Source organism: Podarcis bocagei (assembly GCF_964188305.1).
Source record: "Podarcis bocagei genome assembly, chromosome: 4".
Classification (NCBI taxonomy): domain Eukaryota; kingdom Metazoa; phylum Chordata; class Lepidosauria; order Squamata; family Lacertidae; genus Podarcis; species Podarcis bocagei.
The window spans coordinates 9,033,388-9,046,398 of NC_138128.1; the positions used below are offsets into that span (position 1 = coordinate 9,033,388).

General features: G+C 49.6%; 1 protein-coding gene across 3 annotated transcripts in view; it reads right to left on the reverse strand.

Moving 5' to 3' along the window:
* Window positions 1-13,011, reverse strand: part of EPHB3 (EPH receptor B3) — an 85,111-nt gene that overhangs the window by 7,926 nt on the left and 64,174 nt on the right. For all 3 annotated transcript variants that reach the window (XM_081190081.1, XM_081190080.1, XM_081190082.1), the window contains exons 4-9: window positions 6,991-7,146; window positions 5,780-6,115; window positions 3,351-3,475; window positions 1,898-2,066; window positions 1,674-1,779; window positions 117-169 (exon numbers count right to left, since the gene is read on the reverse strand). In XM_081190081.1, the coding sequence (XP_081046207.1) occupies window positions 117-169; window positions 1,674-1,779; window positions 1,898-2,066; window positions 3,351-3,475; window positions 5,780-6,115; window positions 6,991-7,146 (945 nt within the window). The remainder of the gene's footprint in view (window positions 1-116; window positions 170-1,673; window positions 1,780-1,897; window positions 2,067-3,350; window positions 3,476-5,779; window positions 6,116-6,990; window positions 7,147-13,011) is intronic.

Consider the following 13,011-nt stretch of genomic DNA (forward strand, 5'->3'; position numbering starts at 1 on the left):
AGCATGCAGGCATCTCTGGGAAATAAATGCAGGCTTGAGAAAGCAGAACCCACAAAAACAACGTTCACATGCCTGTGTGTCTCAGGTGCTCATGCCACCACTGGCTTGATACTCACTGTATTGCTGCAGCTTCTCCGTATACTCTGAGTCGGTGTTGTTTTGTTGCTTCCTGCCCAAAGAGAAAGGAAACCATCAAACAGGCTGCAACATTACCCGCCTCCTGGTCATCTTTCCACCAAAACCTGAGCACTGGAACACTGAACACCATTGCACACAGAGAGCCGAAATCTACTCCACCCATCCTCTTGGTCTGTTATCTATGCAGTTATTATCATCCATGCACAAATAATAGCTGGAGAGTATTCAATCAGCCCTGGGAATACCATGAAGCCAGGGTGCTATAAAGGGCTTCTGTGCTTAAGCTGCATTCATTGCACCTCTGATTGAAGGGCCACAGACTGCACTTTCTGCATTCCGTTTCCCTCTGACCTCGTGGCTTATAATTCCTTTCGCTTCCATGGATATACAGATATCTATACATACATGGACAACTGAGAATTGCACACCATGCATCTGATGAAGTGGAATCAAGCCCATGAAAGCTGGTGAGATGGGGGAACCTGCGGTCCTTCTAGAAGCGGTCAAACTGCAACGACTATTGACCCTAACCAGCATGAGTTAGAAACTCATATACAGTGGAACCTCGACTTACATACGCCTCATCTCACGAACATTACAAGTTGCATTTGCAGCAAACCCGGAAGTAAACACTGGGTTTGCCACGATTCGCGCATGCGGCTTCTGCCATCTGCGCGTGTGCAGAAGTGGCTGCCGCCGTCTGCGCATGCGCAGAAGCGCACTACCACCAAACGTGCACGTGCACAAGACGCCTCTTCTAGCGTCCCGTTTCGACCAGTGGATGGACCTCAGAATGGATGATGTCCGTAAGTAGAGGTTCCACTGTATATATATAAGCTGATCACCAAATCGCACCTTAAGCCACAGTTGAGGTCACCACAATGGAATGTCTAGGCACCTCCCCCCACCCCCGGTGAGATCTTTCTTGTTGTTGGTTTCATTTCTATACCACTTTATATTATAAAGAACAAATCTCAAAGCGGTTTACAATACATCAAAGCATCAAATAAAACAATCCAGAATAAAGCAAATGCAAGCTTTGAGAAAAATACTTCAAATCCTTCTCTAAGTGACGTTTTGCTTTCCCCAGTTGCCAACCTGGTATTCAGAGATCTCCATGCGGTTGCAATGGGACTCACACCAGTTGCAAAATGCGCCTTGTGACTGGCTAATTTCCAGCACTGGCTCAGGGATGATTAGAATTGGGAGTCCAACAACTTCTAGAAAGGCGAAGTCTCCCCATCCCTGACTTAAGTCATAATCAATCAGTCTTGGAGGTGCCGCAAGACTTTTGCTTGCTCATGCAAGCCGGGGATAGCCAACGTGGTGCCCTCCGGACTCTGTGGATGACCACCCCTGACCATTGGCCATGCTGGGAGTTGAGAGTCTAGCAACATCTGGAGGGATGGGAGCCGTAGTCCAAAACATCTGGACAACACCACAAATTGTCTATCGCTAATATAGGCATATCCAATCCTTGACAGAATAGTCACGCCCCTCCCTGGAGCTCAGGCTCTCCGTTGTCCCCGCCATACCTGAAGCAGACAATGGCTATCACCACGACCGCGATCACGAAGACAAGGCCTGCGGTAGCCGAGCCCACGATAAGAGGCAGTTCCTGGAAGCTCTTGCTACTGGAGCCTGTTAGGAGAGGAAGAAGAGGGAGGAAGAGTGTTGGAAGGTGGGCGTGGAGAAGGAAGGGAGATGCTTGGACGGCAGAAGCCTGTGGGGAAGGGAGGGGAAGGTGCAGAGCTCATACCATCCTCCACTGGTGTCCGAAACTCCATGGGGAGGCTGTACATCCCATAGCCAGCCACCGTGCGAGCCCGGACCTGCACCATGTAGGCAGAGTTGGACTTCAGCCCTTCCAAGCGCACGTTGTTCTTCTGGCTGGTGACGGTGTTGGCGATGCCGTCGCTCTGCTCCTGCTGCAGGGAAAGAGAAAAGGGGCATCGCAGGGTCACATCCAGCCCTTCCCCGACTTGGATGGTTTTAAAAGAGAAGTAGACTAATTCATGGAGAAACAGCAGTCAAAGGCCACTAGCCCTGATGGCTGTCTTCTGCTTCCAGAGTTGGAGGCAGTAATGCTTATGAAGACCAGTTGTTGGAAACCGCAGGAAGGTTGAGTTGCTCCTGTGCGCAAATCCTGCTTGCTGGTTTCCCACAGGCATCTGGTTGGCCACTGTGAGAACAGGATGCTGGACTAAATGGGTCATTGGCCTGATCCAACAAGTTCTTCTTATGTTCCTAACACCTAGAGGGCCAAAGGTTCCCCACACCTGCTTTAGGCGTCTCTACAAGAAGGGACAGGGACGCGGGTGGTGCTGTGGGTTAAACCACAGAGCCTAGGACTTGCCGATCAGAAGGTCGGCGGTTCGAATCCCCGCGACGGGGTGAGCTCCCGTTGCTCGGTCCCTGCTCCTGCCAACCTAGCAGTTCAAAAGCACGTCAAAGTGCAAGTAGATAAATAGGTACCACTCAGGCGGGAAGGTAAATGGTGTTTTCGTGCGCTGCTCTGGTTCACCAGAAGCAGCTTAGTCATGCTGGCCACATGACCTGGAAGCTGTACGCCGGCTCCCTCGGCCAATAAAGCAAGATGAGCGCCGCAACCCCAGAGTCGGCCATGACTGGAAGGTCACCCCAGAATTCTCCTTTGCACAACTTTCTAGTGGTTTTCTCTAAAGAAAGGCAGCCTGGGTAGGCTGTGCATTGATAAGATACTTCTCCCCATTAAATAACCTGCATTCTCTCCTCCTTATCATAGCTAATCGTCATTATTTGTTGCTGCTGTTATTGACCGTTGCTCTGTACAGCACCTCTCATTGCTAAAGTGTTTTGTTATATATGGAATAGAATCCAGCACCCTCCAGATGATGATGTTCCCCAACTCCCACCGTCCATATTGGCTGGGGCTGGTGAGAGTGGAGAGTCTCACAACGCCTGAAAGATTCCCCCATCTCTGCAGCAATCATCCCAGCCACCCCTGTAAAGTATGCCAGCATCACCCCAGCCCCCCACCTTGCAGACAGGGCGGCGGCACAAACGGCGAGATTTGAACGGAGGTCTTCCTGTTTGGATGGCTCACCTGCTTGGCTACCGCAGTAAGAATTCAGCACACTACCTAGTTCCCCTCCCAGCGGGAAAAGAAGTGTGCCGAGTGTTTGTCAAGCTGAAGTGTGCCCGCCACGTCCCTGCCAGAGGATTAGCTTTACCTTCTCAAAGTACTTTATCTCGTAGTCCAGGATGATCCCATTGGGCTGTTTCGGAGGCTCCCAGGAAAGAGTCATGCTGCTTCCCGTGCTGCCGTGCAGATGCATTGTGGGAACTGCTGAAGGAGCTGTGGAGGGGGGGGGAGAGAAGATGTGTCAGCCTCCCTCCTTATCAGCAGAAATAACAACTGATTCGGCTCCCCTGACAGACAACTCGAGGGATGAACATGTGAGTCGCTGAGGTCCTCAATGCAACACGCAAAGACACCTTGGTGCCTCTGCCCCTACCCCATATTTCACCATCAGGGCTCCCCATCACTCCTGATTTTCAAAACGCTTTTCACAAAGATTGTTATTCTCTCTCTCTCTCTCTTTTTAAGAAGCCAGCAGCAGCTGGGCTGGAAGGAAAGAGCAGTGCAGGCTTCCAGCTCCTTTCCTTTCTCTAGGACAGCGGTTCTCAGCCTGTGGGTCCCCAGATGTTGTTGGACTACAACTTCAATCATCCCTGAGCTCTGGCCTTGCTAGCTAGGGGTGATGGGAGTTGTAGTTCAACAACATCTGGGGACCCACAGGTTGGGAAAGGCTGCTCTAGGATCTTCTGGGCCTGATTTGGGTGCTCAAAGGAAAGAAAGCAGCCTGGTCTTCCAGCTCCCATCCAAAACATTCAAGTAAGAGGGGGAAAGGCAAACCTGCAGGTGCTTTGTAAGTTTGAGGAATAGCCATTTCCTTGGATGCATTATTGTTTCTGAGGGGGGGGCCACCCTGGTGCTTTTGGGGTGCTTTCCCTGTATTTTGGGCAGTTGGGTTTTTTTGGAAGCCAGGGGTTCACCTGCAATTTTCTTGTTAGGTTGTGTGTGTTTGCACTGCCTTCTTGGGGGGTGAATGTTGCCTGTCTATTTCGCCTGTGTTTTGCTTGTTTTGTGGGTTTAAATGTCGGTGTTTTGCAAGTCTGAGAATCACCAGTATTTCTTATGTGAATTGTTTTCTCCAGCATGAATGTTAGATTTTCCAAATGTGTTACTTAGCCAGATTTCTACTGCCATTTTCTAAGATTTCCAGGACTTAAATAAAGGTGGAGGCAGAACGAAACATTCGCAAGACCACTAAAAATGGCTCAAATCCACTGGAGAGCCAACTGGCGTTCCGTTCACTGTGTCAAACAGGTCACTGTGAAAGGCATGATAGGCGCCAACGTTTCTGCTAAGTCACTGGAATGCAGGACCTGAGATGGAAGATCCAGTCCATCATCTGGAATGGAAACCCTTTTCGCTTCCTCTATTGCATATCCCTACAGTAGCAGCCTTCTGGAAAGGTTGGTAGCCCTTCACCAAGCTCCACCAGCAATTTCCCACCAGTCACATTGGAACAGCCGTCTTTGGGGCAACATGGAATGATGCCCACTATCAGGGTCGGCTCAAGACATTTTGGCACCTGAGGCAAAGCACAAAATGGCGCCCCCTTGCCAGGGAAGAAGAGGGGAGTGAATATCTATGCCATGAGCAAAGGGGGGGGGGAATGAAAATCAACACTGGTAACAGAGGGTGGGAGGAGACCAGCAGTGCCTCCTATTCACCACGAGGCCGCTGTGGAGGCAGCATTTGGCGAGAGGGTTGCTGAGGAGACAGCAGGTCTGGCAGCAGAAGTGAGCAATGTGTTCTTGGATGCCGGATCTGCCATCCCCGTGGATCTTGCTGCCTGCGGCAGTTGCTTCACCTTGTCTCATGGATGAGCTGGCCCTGGCCATCCTGACTCCACAACAGGAGCTCCCAATCTTTGGAGGTCAGTGGCCCCACATTTGTATTTCTGAATGAGTGTTGGAGCCACTCATTTGGTCGCTCCCCTTCCTCGTATCACTCTCCCCCTGTCCCAAGAGAAAGGAGAGAAAGAGTGTGTGCACATACTTTGCTCTCCCATGAGATCTGGGTAAAAGCCAGCTCCAGGAGAATCGATCTGAGCCTGGAAAAGGGCATAGAGATGGAAGAAGAAGTCGGAAAGAACATCTCTCTTCCAAACTTCCTCCTTCAGCTCTAGAAAGGTGGATCCAAGGTCTGGGGAGCCTGGAAGGCCATCACACTGGCTCATTTCATCGAAGGAGGGGAAATGCGTACAAACTCATTAAAAACAAACAAACCTCGGGCAAGATTTTAGAAATAAAGGACGTAGTTACCGTAAGGCTCCTTCCCGATTCTTTAAGCAAGAACCACCAACACCATTTACGTTCTCTACAACAGCAACCTTAAATCCTTGGCTAGATGCCCAACCAGACGCACAACACACTTACAGGAATCCATGGCAGCTCCAGGACTCCAAGTTCAAGGCCTGTTTGGCATGAAAGGGCCTCAATCCCAGAGCTTCCTGCTTCACCGCTGGCTCGGCAGAGATTGCCAGGGAGAGCCTAGGCAGCTGCCCTCCCTTTCCCATGAAGCACTCACCTGCCTGGTTGGTGGTGATGTTGACAGAGGCAAACTGGGGGTTCTGGAGGCTCTTGCTTGAGACCCCGTTGACGGCCTGGATCTCGAAGGTGTACTGCGTGTGAGCCATGAGGTTACTGATGTAAATGTGCCTCTCGGTCAGGCCGAGTTGGCGGGGGACAAACTCCACGTTGTCGTCGCAGCGCATGCACAGCCGGCGCTCCACGCTGCACTTCTTGCAGATGACGTTGTAGAGCAGGTCGTCCCGGCCCCCGGAGTCGCGGGGCTCGCTCCACTCCAACACCAGGGATGTTTCGTTCACGTTGGATATGACGTTGCGCGGGGCCGATGGGACACCTGCCGTGGGATCAAAAGAGGCTCAAGGCTCCGAAAGAACCCCCAAAACCTTACCCTCAAAGCTGGGCTTTCCCCACCCCAGAGCCTTTTGCCACCCCCTCTCCAAAAATAAAATAAAATAAAATGATGATTGGCATTTACACAAAGGCATGTGAGTCTTTGACGAGTTTTGCATACAAGTTTCTCTAGTCATCTTTACAACCACCTTGTATTGGAGGAAGCAGAGGTAACGCTTTTAGGCGTGGCGGTTTGAGTGGGTACAATGCAAATGTACCCTTTTCTCTCCCGAACCAAGCTCTGAAAAAAAGAAGACTGGTTCTGCAAGTCTGAAGCTTGGTCTAGTCCGAGCCAGGGTAAAGCTGGCTGCAGAGGGCACCAATTGGCTAGTACCTGTGACATCAGAAACCACTGGCTGGGTAGAGCAGAGGTTCCTGGCAGGAAGGTTGCTATTGCTCACGGGGAGGGAGATGGGGAAGGAAATTGGTGTGGGGCATAAACATCGGTAGAAGCACAGGATTGGTTCTGCCAGTGCGTTTACACCACACCAACCTCCCGGCTACCTTTCCTTCCAGTAAACAACAGCATCCCAAAGTTAGCGTAGAGGCTCCACCCCACCCCAAAAGCCATTTCTGTCTGGCGTCACCAGCATACCTCTTCTCCCATCTTCCCAATTCCTGAAGCAGCTTTGCAAATCTTTTGTAAATTGTTAGTTTCGTCAACAAAGCAATGGGTGGAAGTATAAATGCATTCATGTGCTACCTCAGAGGATCATCTCACTGGCCTTGGTACCCTCAAGCTAGAGTGGAATAATAAGCCCAAAATAAACACATTTTGAAGTGAAACCAAAACGCCAAGCAGCAGAAGGGCAGACTTACTGGTGCAGGCACTGTCGGGTGGATCGGTGTCTGACCGGAAATAGTTGTTCTGGCACATGCAGAGAGTAGCTGCCCCAGAGCTTGTCCGACTGTTGGGAGGGCAAGGGGTGCACCGACTTTCCCCCTGCTTTGACTTGAAGGTGCCCGGCCCACAGGCTGGAAGGGAGGGAAGGAGAGAGAGGAGGTCTCAGTTACTGGCACACAACAAGAGATCCAGTTTAGCCCCATTACATGCAAACGCAGAGCTGGTACACATACGCAAAAAACCAAATTGCTTCATATTTCAGCCTACTTTTTTGTTGCAACACCTCACCCAAACGAATGCCCTCACCAGGCCGGGCAATAACAAGCAAATCCTAAAATTAACAATCACTGTGGCATGTTGGCCACAGCATGGAGCGATGGCTTGCATATTATTAATCATTATTATTGTCATCCCAGGACAGGCTGCAACAACATGAAAACTCAAGGCTGGGATCAGTTAAAGCAATTTATATGCAGAAGAATATGGTGTTGTGAGACACAGACAAGCACACCCTGATCTTTATCTAGATAAATGAACCATCACAGAGCAAACACTGGTGGCACAAATTCTGGGTTGCCTGCAGCACCTGAAGTCAGGTTCCTAATGGTGGCTGGAAAAGGGCCTTGGTGGTGAACATGAAGACCTTGCCCTCGTTCTGAACTAGCTTAGCTACGTGGCGTCATAATAAAGCCAAATCAGAGTGAGGGTTGTGCTTTCTGTCCACAGTATCACCCCAGCTAGGAGGACTAATGGTGAACGATATTGGGAGCTGCGGTCCAACGACATCTAGAGAGCCACAGTTTCCCCATCCCTGATTTAGGCTCTCCAGCCTGACATTCAAGGCTGCTCCATTCCGCTCACCCACAGATCTCCTAGAGTCCCCTTCCTTCTTCCTTTTATTTCCAATCACTTCCAGTGTCCATGAATGCAGGGAGGACGGCATTGACGTGGATGTGGATGAAGATGCCAGATCCGAGAGAGGTTCAATGAGGGAGGGCTGTGGCCCTGGGCAAAGTTTGCTTCTCTCTCTCTTTCTCTCACATCCAAGTCTCCTGCCCCTTAAATGGGAGCTAGGATACAGCCATATATCACATGTATACATGTACATGTATACATATACATACACACACACACACACATATACATATATATGTATGTATGTATATATATATATATACATATACATGTATACATGTCTCTACATATGTATACATGTATGTATACATGTACCATGTATTCACAGGCATGTGTGAACCCAAAACAGGGGAGAAATTGCAAAGCACTTTCCAAATTTAAATTGTCAGCAGGTCAACCTAACCAAGCTCTTTCTCTTCCACAATGATTTGAACAGTAGTGCATTTTTTAAAATATATAAACCACCAACTCGGAGGGAGAAATCCACAACAGTGTACAGTAAAAACATTAAAACGTCACAAAATAATAATTTAAAAGCCCATAAATTTACACCCCACCGTCCAGCCATGGTCAGCTTCGACTTGGTGGGCGGCTTATGATGGAATCTGCGTCCTGAGGGCTTTGGAACTCCCCCCAGGCCGTGCGGGAACATTTTCCCTCATCTTTTCTTCCCAGAGCCCCAGAGGCGGTGCTGCCAGGAGGCTCCTGCCTGCTGAGTTTCCCCCCACATCTTCTCAAACTACCGCAGGAATCCCGGGAGAAGAGCGAGAAGCATCTCACTCTGGGATTCCTGCTGACCTCGGAGCTGCCTCCGTGGACCAGACTGACAGTTGCTGAGCAGTCGGGCTGCGAGAGCCAAGACATTTTTTCCTTTCCACCCTCCAATCCCCGGGGGCCTGGAAGAACCGACCACGTCCCAGGCCGCCTTCGCCTGGAGGGCTGACTGAGCCGTTTTCCACACAGCTCCTTTCTTTCCTCTCTCCTGCTCCTGGATTTGGTATTTATTATTGATTATGGTTATTATTACTACTTCAAATAAATACAGGGAAGAAAGAAAAATATGCAAGAGTGGGAGAGAACAGGGAAAAAAGGAGAGGGACAGGCCGAAAACACGAACCTTTTGATCTAATAACTTCATGGCTGCCAGCTTTGATTGATTCCCAACCATACGCACCAGCTTCTAGCAACTGAAGCAGTTTCAGGCCCCCCCATTTTAAAATATATATATACATATTTTTATGGAGCCAGGCCCCCTCAATGTTCAGATGGTTTCAGTTCTGTCCCCTGGCTTCTCACAACGTCACATGTGACATCAGGAAATCGCACTGGGGCCCCTCAATCAAATTGATTGGGGAAACCCACCCAGATGGGTGGGGTATAAATAATAAATTATTGTTGTTGTTGTTGTTGTTGTTGAATCATAGAACCATAGAGTTGGAAGGGACCCTGAGCACCATCTAGCCCAACCCCCTGCAATGCAGGAATATGCAGCTGCCCCATGCAGGAATCGAACCTGCGACCTTGGTGTTATCAGCATCGCGCTCTACCCAACCAAGCTATCCACATGGCTCCTCTGTTCTCAACAAAAAACGCAGAATGCAGGTTAAAAAATTGGTCCCAACGAATCAACAGGACTGAGACTGGAGAACAAATGGTCATTGCAGAAAGAGGATCCCCGTGATATATGTACACACACACACACACACAGAGAGAGAGAGAGAGAGAGAGAGAGAGAGAGTGTCCCAGATTTGAAATGCACAGAGCTGATCAGAAAACGAGTTGCCAGAATCCTGGACTGCACATCCAAGGGGAGAGGAGAGGGCTGGAGTCTTTATTTGACGCCACATCTAAAACAATTCCATTGATGGAGTGAACTAGCACACCTGGCTAGATCTGAGATAAAAACAGCCGAGATTGGGATTTTGGAAATGTTCCTGAGTGCATGGGAGTGAATTCACTGCCTTGTTTTACCTTTGGTAGCAAAGGCTGGTGGACACAGGAGTCTGCCTTGAACTGAACCAGACCACCAGTCCAACACACTCAGTATTGCCTTTTTAATAGTATTAGTATTAGTATTAGTATTAGTATTAGTATTAGTATTAGTATTAGCATTAGCATTAGTAGTATACCGCCCTTTACCCATAGATCTCAGGGCAGATCGCAACATAAAATTTCAATATAAAAAACACAAAATATGTAACAAAAATATGCCTTCCCTGATGGACACCAGCTCCTAGTTTGGTTCACATCAAAATGGGAAGTACCTGGGTACTTTATTAAATACTGGGGACAGGGAAAGGAAAGTTATTGTTGACAGAAAGAGATGGCTGTGCAGGGTGGGAAGATAAGAGCTGCAAGGACCAGTGGCGTAGCATGGGTTGTCAGCACCCGGGGCAAGGCAAGTAATTTGCGCCCCCTAACCCGTGGATTTGCGCCCCCTAACCCTAACCCCCAGATGTTGCGCCCGGTGCGGCCCGCCCCCCTGCACCCCCCACGCTACGCCACTGGCAAGGACTAAGCCTTCCCTCTCCCCAAGATGGGCTCATTCTCCCCTAGAGTCTATTTGTAGGCTCTCCCTCTCTGCCGCCCTGAGGACGAGATGCTTTCCCCTTGTTTTCCTAAACATTTAAGCTTCCGCAAAGATGCAGCAGATCCTGCGCTGCAAGTTCCGATTTCAAAACCTGTCGTGCTTTTAAGTGCAGGCTTCCCAGACTCCCATCCTGTGGCCACAGCAAAAAATCCAACCCACCCAGGGCAGGACATGAGCACACAGCAGTAAACAGGAGGAGCGGAGGAATCCTCCCCACGCGTGGTCAGGCTCAGGGGCCCAGCCCTAGTGCGCCGACCCCGGCGATGACTGCCGAGGCAAAGCCCTCTTCATCCTGCCTAACCACAGAGAAGTGCCACAGGAATTTGGAGTGTGACAGGAAACTGCCAGGACTGCACCGAAACCGGAGTGGGTGGAATCCAGAGGCAGCAAACGCCGTCCTTGCCCTCTTGCCAAGCTCAAATCAGATGAATAATTTCCATATCCCCCTACCCTGCCAGATTTCTGGCAAATATTTAACAGAGCCTTTTGACTTTTCCATGTTCCCTTTCCAGTTGTTTGGTGAGGAAGGAAGGAAAGTGATTAGAAGCGCAATCCATCATCTCTTCCCAGGCTCCCCTAGACCTCAGCCCTGCTCTAGCTTCGAGGTGCATGAATCCTATTTCATGAATAACATTGTAAGACCCCAGGCTCTATGTGCAACCTCCTCGCTTCAGAAATTTATGCCTGCAGCACCTCACCATCCTGTAGTGGCCTGTGCTGCTATCATGTATCTTGCATTTTCATGCCTGGATAGCTCAGTTGGTTAGAGCGAGGCGCTGATAATGCCAAGGTTGCAGGTTCAATCCCCGAATGGGACACCTGCACATTCCTGCATCGTGGGGGGTTAGACTAGATGTTCCTCAGGGTCCCTTCCAACTTTACAATTCTGTAATTTCATGATTCTGTAGATATGAGATCTACAAACAACGACAACAACCACCATCTTGGCTAGTCTGTGCTAGAGAGGTATCCCTTTCTAGAGTTGCACCTTATTTACCCTGGGCTGTGCCCAAATCCCGGAAACGTCTTAATGTGTCAACTTGTGTTTGTTTATTTCTTCTTGCTTCCTGGGCACGTGATGTCTGCTGAATGTGAGGAAAAGGATTCATGGCATTGACTCACCCTGGATGTGCAAACGTGGCTTTTCGCCGCATGGTTATTACCCCATTGCAGCTACAACATCTCCCAAAGTGGGTTAGTCAATTACGGCACAGTAAATGTGGGACAACTTTCAATCCGGAGGAAACAGGGAATTCTGCGTCACAATGGCGTGGCTGTCAAGGTGCCTTCCTTCCAGATCTGGGCTCCACTGCCCCGAGAAGCCGTGGGCTGAGAGGGTCCCCAGAATATATGATGGCCTCATGGCATCCGGGGGACTTCCAAACACCCCTTCCTGGAAGCCCATTGGTTTCTCTTGACCTTGAAAAAGGGCTGGCCCAGACCTTCTGGATCAGGTTCTGGGATCTGCTTGGGCAACAACCAGCGCTGACCTTGTCTCCTCTGACCGTCTGCCTGACTTCCCTCAGGCTCTGTTCCCAGCCATTCGTGTTTCCTTCTTCCCACCTTGCTGGCATTCCAGACTATTTACAGCCCAGGCTGTCAGCAATAATTAACTTCTGGAATCCATTGCCACAAGATGCAGTCAAGGCCCTGGTGGCTCAGCCGGCTTTTTTTTTTTTAATTTAAAGGATTAGGCAAATTGATGGAGGGCCGTTATGAGTCACAACAATGGAAGAGCCAGCTGCGAGCCAATGGCCAACTGGAGTAGCCAACCGGAGGCTTGTGGGAAACCTGTAGGCAGGCTCAGAACACAAGAGAGCTCTCCCACCTGTGGTTTCCAACAACTGGTATTCCGTTGCTGCTTCCAACTGTGGAGGAAGGACATAGTAATCATGGCTTGTAACCATCCATAGCCTTGCCCTTCATGTTATCTTCTTTTGAAGTCATCCAAGAGGATGACGATCCCTGCCTCCTGGAGGATAAGGTTACCAGACATCCCCGTTTCCCGGATTGACAAATCAGTTCCCTGAAAAAAAATCCATCTATTTAGTAGGAGGTTGAAAAGTGTCCCCGGATTCATTGAAAAAAATCTGGTAACCTTACTGTAGGAGCGAGATCCATAGTTGAAACTATGCGCTGAGTGAAGAAGGACTTTCTAGCTGGGAATGGAACTTCGATGCTCAAAGGCCTTTTGATCACCAGACCAGAAGCCAGAGGATGGGGAAGGCTCTCTCTCTCCACCAGGTCCCAACTGACCACTACTGGAGACTGTGCGCACTGGGAGGCAACGGGTCTTTGACATGAAGCAGGAAGGCAATGCTTATATTTTTAATGCCAGGGTGATTCAGCATTAAAAGTCTAACTGAATTGGGCCAAAGAGTGCTGCCGATGTGTTCCTGAGGACAGTATATAATAGAATAATAGAATTGTAGAGTTGGGAGGGTCATCTAGCCCAATCCCTTGCAATGCAGGAATATCAACTAAGGCATCC